Source organism: Triticum urartu, chromosome 5A (assembly GCF_056163025.1).
Source record: "Triticum urartu cultivar PI428250 chromosome 5A, HENAU_Tu73, whole genome shotgun sequence".
Lineage (NCBI taxonomy): Eukaryota > Viridiplantae > Streptophyta > Magnoliopsida > Poales > Poaceae > Triticum > Triticum urartu.
Window position 1 is genome coordinate 447,010,515 of NC_141877.1, and position 8,826 is coordinate 447,019,340.

An 8,826-nucleotide genomic window follows, 5' to 3' on the forward strand; every position below is an offset into this window, starting at 1 on the left:
AATGTCAGCACAGTATCCTCTGGATTTAACACATCAACCGGTTGCTGTTTGTTCGCCAGTGATGCACTGTAGAACAGAGAGTTGCTGATGCAGCATTATGAATGATAGCAGAACAGTCGCCCAGTACCGTTTGGAATCTTAGCAGTACAGAGTCATGAAAAGGAGGCAAGAAATATTGCTCTCAGATAACAGAAATAAATAGGAATGGCAATGAACTACTCCCTCCTTCCCGTAATATAAGAGCGCTTTTGACAAATGTCAAAAACACTCTTATATTATGGGACAGAGTACAAAGGAAGCGGAATGGATTCAAAATAGCATTGCATCACAGTTTTGCTTATTTGAGTCAGGCATGCATTCAAAATAATTATACACTGATAAAACAGACATTACAAAGCTGTATCTTATTGTTACAATGATACATCAAACATTATACAGATGTTACAACACAAGGTCTGCCAAATGAGGCAGCATTATACATTTGTTTCCTTTGACTATGGTTTTGCAGTTTTACTGGCCGCCATTTCACGATTCTAGACAGATAACGCACAGCAGCTGGATTGAATTCGCTTTGTCCCGGCAGTTTACAGGCTTTACTTTGGTAGTAATGTATTGTTCGCTGTGTCCAACTTTACTCCATTCCGGTTTTATTCCTCTGCAGTGAAAAGAGTTTCTTTGTCAATACAACCTGGAGCAAGTTGCAACGAATATAGCAGCAAAATGGCAGAGTAAAACCATGCTTAACCACAGGGAGCAGAGTGAACTTTACCAGAGTATAAATAATGCTTGTTCATTGATCAAGACCAGGTAGACCTGTTCTTTATGGCATACTTGCTGCCACCTTCCAGCCCTGGACGGTACACTAATGTCCACTTCTCAAATGTGCAATCAATAAAGTTGTAGTATCCCCCATGAAGGTTCAAATTCCCTTCCTTCACCCTTTCCTCTATCCAAGGGTATGTTAACAAGTTCAACAGTGAGCTATTAATTGATTCCTGCATCAAACAATTTATTCAATGTCAGACGATGGTTCCACTTTAGATAATAGGTAGACATGCCTCTAGGTTCAACTATCTCACATGCTCAAATTTCATGGAACCGTACATTGATCAAACATTTGAAACAATAGCCATTTGGCATGCATGTCGAGACAATTTTGACATGTAGAGCTACAAAACCACTGTATCTAATTCCAAAACTTGAATGCATATGAACTCAACCAACAAAGTAACCTTGAGTGCATGCTGTCTAACATCTTGAGATGACATGGAATAAATAAGGCCGTGCAAGAGACCAATCCAATGCACTACTCTGGAAGCAATATTTTCAGACAGTTCCTACTTCTTGCAATCACGCATCATACTGATATGAACAAAATCACCTTTTCACAATGTCTGCACTGTGATTCAAAACTCAAATTTCCAGCTGCTGCTTCTGTGCTTAATCTTGCACTCTTCCCAAGTGAGACCCAGTCTCTGATAAAGGTTCTGTTCAATAAAAACAAACCAGGCTTGCATCATGTAAAAGTACATATACAGAATCTCGAAAGGAGAAATGGGAAGAGAATTGTACCTAGAGCTTCGATCGTCTTTCTTACTCTTCATACTCATTAGTGCCTGGATGCCACCACAACGACTATGACCTACCACCAACACATTAGGTACCTGAGCAAAGGAACACAATTGTTTCAATACTGGATACTTCGCTACAAATGATCTGTCACATGCATGGGAGGAAATAAAAATGAAAGCCATATGAAAAAAGATTCTTGCCTGAAGTGAGTTGACAGCAAACTCTAGTGCTGCAGTAGTCTCTGAAGCTCCATGCTTATATTGCAACATTATTTACTATCAGAACATCCCCAATAGAAACTGCATTGCTTTAAAAGTTTAACAAAACATAAAGATATGCTAAATTAGTAATACCTCATATGGTGGTACCAAATTTGCCACATTACGGACAGTGAATGCATCACCAGGCTGAAGCCCTAAAATACTGGTAGGGCAGACCCTGGAGTCAGCACAAGCAACCACCATGAACTGGACACAGGAACATGAAACCAAAAGCAATACAAATAAGGGGCAGTACAGTGAAAATTACGAAGATTTGGAATTAACATGACGCTATACCTCTGGTGTTTGCTGCTCAGCAAGTTTTTGATAATTGGTAAAATTTTCCCTGACCACGTTACAAATACAGCAACGTCAAGAGACGAAGATATTCATCTAACTTATGAAAATGAATTATTCACTATGTACTATATGATCAACTTACACATAGTTTCGTTGCTTGAAGTCCGTGAACCTCTCTTTTAGTTGACTGAATGGATCATATCCTCCATCTGTCTCATCTACAGTATCATGTTGAAAATCTAGAAGTTGTCGGGTCAAGCCAGAATGATCTGTCGAGGCCTTTGTAGTACATGAGAAATCGCTCCTGCAGATGATATATACTTTATTATGGTGAGACATAATATACTACAACAGAATGTTCCTCATTAGATAAATCAAAGATTTAGAGCACGATTCATTTGATACCAAAAATTGGCATGCCGGCTAGTGATAGGTTGGTTACCGACTTTTCTTGCTGATCTCAGAACAGTTATCAACTTTTGGCAACTTCTGATTTTGCCTACTGCTGACATCAAACCAATCATGCTCTTAATATCAAGTGGGCAAATTGTAAAATTCAGTGTTTTCCAGCACTACGTTAACTTCACAAAACATTCATTTCAGGCCTACTGCATTGCCTGTGTGTTAGCATTTCATTTCGATTTCAGAGATAGCACTACACAGTTGTGAGCATAATCGATCAACCAGCCAAGAATAGTCAACAAAACAAAATGTGTGCCCCAATTCTATGCTTGTTTGAGTGAAAGAGAGATAACATTTCTACAACCGACAGCCTAAAGGGCTAAACTGGAACTAATCATTAACATATCGACAGTAGAAATCCATGAGTAACTGTCCCAAGATATAATTTAAAATGCTACAGTATAGTATAGCCCAGGGCAGTAGTGAACTATGCATATCTAATTATCGTAGTGTTTCCCAGTAGAAAACAGTGCATCACAACAAATTACAATCTGAATCATATATCAGTGCGACAGAAAACATTAATCAAAGTTCCATAATTACACCGTTCCCTTCCTTAAAAGAATCGCACATGCCGAGATTTATTATTCCCCAATTTTGGATCTCTTTCGATCTTCCATAACACTGACGAAATACGAAGAACAGAGCCATGCACATTAAACTAGTGACACTGAGAATTGAGAGGCCAGCTAAATTAACCCGTAAAAACACTTGCATGCAAGCTACAGAGCTAGGCACCCAGAAACACAGCAGCTCCACATAAACATACAGACACTGCTCTAAAAACTTCTGATTTGTGCACGGCGTCACCACCCAGACAGAGAGCGAGAGTAGCAAAAACATATCAAAGCAGAAATTCAGCACGCCACAGATAACTAATTCTGCGGTCTGGCCACTCATCCAAAGTACCAAAGCTACAAAGCTCACGCCACAGACAGGATAACTAACTCACCGTCCAGATCCTGCCGCCCTCAGGGCAACGCCGCGCGCCCTGGAATCACCGATCTGCCGCGCCCCACGAAAGCCTTGAATCAGCAAAACGGGATCGCAAGGAGCCCCGGAGGCCCCGGAAATGGGCAAGAGGGGGAATCTCACTCACCGACACGGTGGCGCGGCTCCGGCCGGGGCCGGCGGCGCAGGGGGCCGGCGCGAGGGGGCGGCACGGGGAGGCGGGCCGGAGGAGACTGGGGGCCATGGGGTGTGGACGGGTAGGCGCCGGAAGGGGTCGTGGGGGTCTCGGGCATTTGAGGAGGGGCGGCGATGGCCGAGGCTTTTTACGGGGGCGCCGAGGACGGGCACGACGGCGATGCGACGGAGAAACCGAGGCCCGGGCGGTGCGGCGCCGAGGTGGGATTAAATTAGGGTCGTTGGGCCGTTGAGCGGCGGAAACGTCGACGACGGTTGGAAGGGGACTCGTTGGAGTACAGCTGTACGAGTGTGAAGGGGGATGACGCCTTGGGCGGTTGTCCCTTGGTTCGCTCTGATGGGACGATCCTGGCCGTTGGATTCCGCAGAAGTTGGAGTGGGTGGGTGCCGTGTGTGGCTTCGCGGCCTTCTTTTGATTCCTGGGCCCACGCCCACGGGCCATGGCTTATCGAGTTGTAGAATAATTGGGCTGTGTCGACTGGAATACTGGATCACTGTCTTGTCAACCTACGTGTAATGTGTTGTTTGTCTCAAAAAAAAAACGTGTAATGTGTTGTTGCTCAAAAATAAAAAAGTGGCGTGTGTCAATGTTGGTTTGTACTTCCTCCGTTTTTATTTCCTTTGCATATTAGGGGGGTTTGTGTAAAGTCCAACTTCATATAAGAATGAAAAATATATTAACATATACATCACGAAATATATATCATTTGAATTCATCGTTGCATATATTTTCACATCATATAAATTTGTTACTGTAAATGTTAATATTGTTTTCTATAAAATAGGTCAAACTTTATAAAGTTTGATTTTAGTCAAAGCTGATATGCAGAGTAAATGAAAAGGAAGGGAGTACAAACTTACTGAATGTTAATGTTGAAAGATAAACATTAACTCGGAGTAGTTAGCGGTCGACACTCATTAGCAACGTATGATCATTATTTGTCGGCAAAAGGAGCAGATGGTTTCGTGTTTCGTGTATCTTCCACAGAAACAGGATGGATGCTGGCTCGATCGAGCAGCACGAGAACGTCGAGAAGGGAGCGAACGAACTGGGCATTGGGCAGTCGGTACACAAGCATGCGATCAATTGCGAAGCAGAGAGAAGTCTCCGAACTGAACAATACATGACAACATTTCTTGATCAAACACAAGCTTAGTTAGCACGCTCACCGTCGAGGTCGACGGCGAGGCCAGTGATCGTCCTCCCACACGGCGGCCCGCTCCTCTCTATCCTCGACAGCAGGCGGCCTTTCTTGCCACGGTGCCGGTGCCGGCGATCGCGCCGCCACCGCAGCCGAGGCCGCTGCGCGTGTGGCGGCAGCCAAGCGGCGAGCTGCTGATCGCAAGGACCACGGGAGCATAGAACACGGCAGTTTCCGGGCGGAAATGGCCCCCCTAGCTGGAGACCCGGAGCCGCATGGGGGTAGAAAAACCGGCAACGAGTGGCGCGATGCGGTTCCGTGCGGTACAGTACGTGCTATGGATGATGGATGGATGGGTCGAGCTGGGCGGAGCGGACAGGTAGACGAAAGGAACGGGTTTGTTGGGCGCTGGCGGCGTGGACTGGACTGGACGTGTGGTGGCCGGAGGCGAGGGAGAAACCATGAACTCTCTTTAAAACTCGTGATGATTGACAAAAAAATGATTGAGAACGACGTGCGTGCTCCAAGGGCCGTGCGGATAGGAGCTCCGAGTCACGTACCAATCAATCTCCACCTTTGCGTACACGGGCGTTCGGACACGCAACTCCGCTTATACGTGAGCGGATTCTCTTCCTGCTCGTGGGTTCAGGGACGCTTCTGCTTTGCCATTGCCTGTGGGGGGATCGGTGCACGGCGGAGGAGCCAGTGAACCCCCGCCGCCGACGGCAAACCGGGACGCCGGTGGTCCGGCTTGGCGAAACCACCTCGCGGCGAACATCCAGGGACGCTGGATGGCTAGCTATGCCGCCGGTAAGCCCGCGGCCGTATCGGCTGAGCCGGGCTTGCCCTTATCCTCCAACAAACGGGGTGGGGGGCAGCATGCGCGCGCGCGGTCCCGTGCACCGTCCCCACCAGCGACGTGCGCCCGGCCCCGTGCGTCTCTGTCTGTGTTTCACACGGTGGTCGGCGACCAACGGCGCGGCCACGGCTCTGCGACCAAGAGCTGGCCACGTGACGAGACGCGCTGGTGCTCTCCGAGATGCTTGGTGGGGGAAACGCTGTCTCCTGCGGCATGGGGCCTTTGGATTTGGATCCATCCAGCCGAGGTGGCCAGATCTGGCGAGCTGTCCGGGTATGGTTGGTGCGCTCGCCAGGAAAACGGGAGATGCCCGTAGACCGAACAAGTGTACGCTGTCGACTGAAGTACCATCTGGAGTCATCGTGGGTTCCACATACAAGTGGCACAACTTGTTTGGTGCCCTAGATTTTTATTTTATTTCACTTTTTTTGCGGGTGACTAGACCTTTTTAGGGCATCTTCAACAAGCGCCCAAAAACTGCTCCGCGCGCTAAAAACCGTCTTTTTTGGCCGTCGGAGACGCTCAGCAGATGCTGCAAAATAATGCGTGCGCAAAAGAATTTAAAGCACGCGCTTAAAAGCGCTATCACACGCTGTAAATGTTGTGCGCCGAATCGTGCGCGCTTCATAATTTGCACTGCGTGTTTTTTTGGGCGCGCGTTTTTGGGCATGTGAAAAGTCAATGTTGGTCGCGGCGCGCTTACTGCTGGAGATGCTCTTATTAGAATGGTTTGCTGCCCTAGATGAGCACGGCTGTTACTAGGGCAACTCCAACGGCGTGCACCAAATCGCCTCTAACTGTCCGGACTGCATGGCCCAGACATTTTTTGCCCTTCAGTGTGAATGCATCTAACGCTCGCGAGCCAATTCGAACGTCGAAATTCCTATAAACCCAAACCAAACCTGGGGAAGTCCAGATACTCGACCTGACCAATTGTAAGTAGAACTACATGTCCTCACAACCTATGTGATGTGATTTTTCTTTTAGGTTCATCACCTTGTTGTCCAGATTTGACGCTTATTCACTGCATATGATTGGATGATAAACTTCCCTACTAGTGTTTGCCGACACGTCCGAACGTGTCTATGGACATTTGAGGTGTCCAGTAACTTTGAAGTTGCCCTTAGTAGAAGGCTTACAGTTTCCACGGTTCTCTTCATGTTCCAAAAGTCAAACATATGCATGTTTGAGCAAGTTTTTAGAAAAAAAAACTCTACAATACCTAATTTATGTAATTTTGTATTGTAGATGATGGTATTTTATTCTATAATTTTGGTCAAAGATACACAATTTTGACTTGCATGAAAATCAACACACCTTATATTCTAGCACGGAAGGAATATGCTATTGTAAAATACAATTGGTTCTAATATAATACATATTTTTAAATTGTATAAATTCATGGGTTTATTATAGAAATGAATATGTTTTGCGACATATATTTTTAAAATATTAATTGTATTAAAAATATAAGCACATTCTTTCATGTATAAGAATTTATTTTAAAATAGTAGACTTGTTTTTTTAACTCACGAGCATTTATTACATATTCTTAGTGACACATTCATAATTTTCACACAAACTTTCAAATATGCATATTTTTTTGTAATACACTAACATTATTATGAATGTGAACATTTTATTTCAATCAATAATGTCTTCCTCTAACTAAACTTATTAAAAAGATAAGTGAGGTAAATATATTCCTATACTTTTATAAGAAATAAAATATAATGTTTGGGATACCGCTACGTGCCGGCGCGCTGGCCGAAATTTCGGCCGGCCTGCCCCTAGCCGCACGATACGCGGGTCCTAGACCACATGATTCTACCCCTCACCCCGCGGTCGCGTCTCCTTCCTCACAACAATTCCCCAGCCCACCTGCTTCCCCGTTGCCCTCCCATGGCCTCTCGCTTGAAGCTCCATGGCCACCGCTCACCGGCTCGCCAGGCGCTCGTCGGCTCGCTGTCGACCCGCTCGCCGATTGGATGGTTGCAGCAAAAACCAATTGCTAAAATTTGGTCCCAACTCTGCTTCAGGTGGTTCCAGCAAAATCAAAAGGTCGTTGTAGCAAAATCAGTTGATGGTTCCAGCAAAAAACACAAATGCAGCAAAAAAATCAAAAAAAACATGCCTCGCCCGCTGCACCTCATGAGGAAAATTGGTTCCAGGAAAAAAACATTGGGTTCCAGCAAATTAAATCATCGGGTGAAGCTTTTTCCGCCATTGAAGCCTTTTTCCTGTGGTGGCAACTTTTTTCTCATGGCGCTTGAAGCTTTTCCTAAGCCGGATGAAGCTTTTCCACAACCAGTTAAAGCTTTTCCTCCCCATAGTGGAAGCTTTTTCTCCCATGCCGGCTTGAAGCTGGTTCCAGCAAGAAGCGAAAATGTGGTAGCAACAAAAAAAGATTGTTCCAGCAAAAAACGAAGATCTGTCAGGAAAAAATTGGGGCTGCTTCTAGAGAAAAAGCCGGATCTCCATTATTTGCCGCCGTGGTTGCAACGCCGCAATCCGGCCACCGCAGGGCTCCATCGCCTGCCGCCGCCGTCAGCGGCATCCAGTGGCGGAGACAGGACCCAGGCCGGGGGGGCCTGGGCCTGGGGCATGAAGTTTTGTTTCTTTGTTACTGTAGTGATTTTGCACTGTTTGGACACTGTTTAGCACTGTAGCGATGAAGCAGGCCCGGGGCGCAGTGTTAGCCTGGCTCCGCCCCTGGCGGCATCGATGGGTGTTGGTTTGCAGCACTTGTCGCTGGTGGGGGTGAGGGGGCGGGGTGGGCACTGCCATGGCCAACACATGATTTAAGAACCAAAGTAGCACGGTGGCCATGGTCGGCCGGCACAACCAGCCATCGGTGGGGGAGGTGCGAGTATGTACGAAAGAGGAAGAAAGGGAGAGCGGAGTTTGCGCTGTAGAAGAAGACGCGAGCCAAGAATGAGGGCATGGGAAGAGATAAGGTAACATGGACGCGTCATTCTTTGGTGGGCCTACGCTATTTGCCGCCGTGGTTGCAACGCCGCAATCCGGCCACCGCAGGGCTCCATCGCTTGCCGCCGCCGTTAGCAGCATCGATGGGTGTTGGTTT

At 46.6% G+C, this 8,826-nt stretch overlaps 1 protein-coding gene across 3 annotated transcripts; it reads right to left on the reverse strand.

Moving 5' to 3' along the window:
• Positions 1–315: 315 nt before the first annotated feature.
• On the reverse strand, positions 316–5,317 carry LOC125509601 (beta carbonic anhydrase 5, chloroplastic). Of its 3 annotated transcripts, XM_048674606.2 has the most exons (10): positions 3,694–4,112; positions 3,547–3,599; positions 2,275–2,436; positions 2,130–2,178; positions 1,926–2,039; positions 1,773–1,826; positions 1,573–1,664; positions 1,382–1,487; positions 770–995; positions 316–655 (listed from the first exon to the last, which is right to left on the reverse strand). In XM_048674606.2, the coding sequence occupies exons 1-9, from the start codon at positions 3,787–3,789 to the stop codon at positions 798–800; spliced, it is 924 nt and encodes a 307-aa protein (XP_048530563.1). In that variant the 5' UTR covers positions 3,790–4,112; the 3' UTR covers positions 316–655; positions 770–797. The 3 variants fall into 3 exon arrangements, with proteins under 3 accessions (XP_048530563.1, XP_048530565.1, XP_087382506.1); XM_048674608.2 differs by lacking the exons at positions 3,547–3,599; positions 3,694–4,112 and adding an exon at positions 4,911–5,299; XM_087526380.1 differs by lacking the exons at positions 3,547–3,599; positions 3,694–4,112 and adding an exon at positions 4,911–5,317 and having other exon boundaries at positions 1,573–1,826.
• Positions 5,318–8,826: the final 3,509 nt, after the last annotated feature.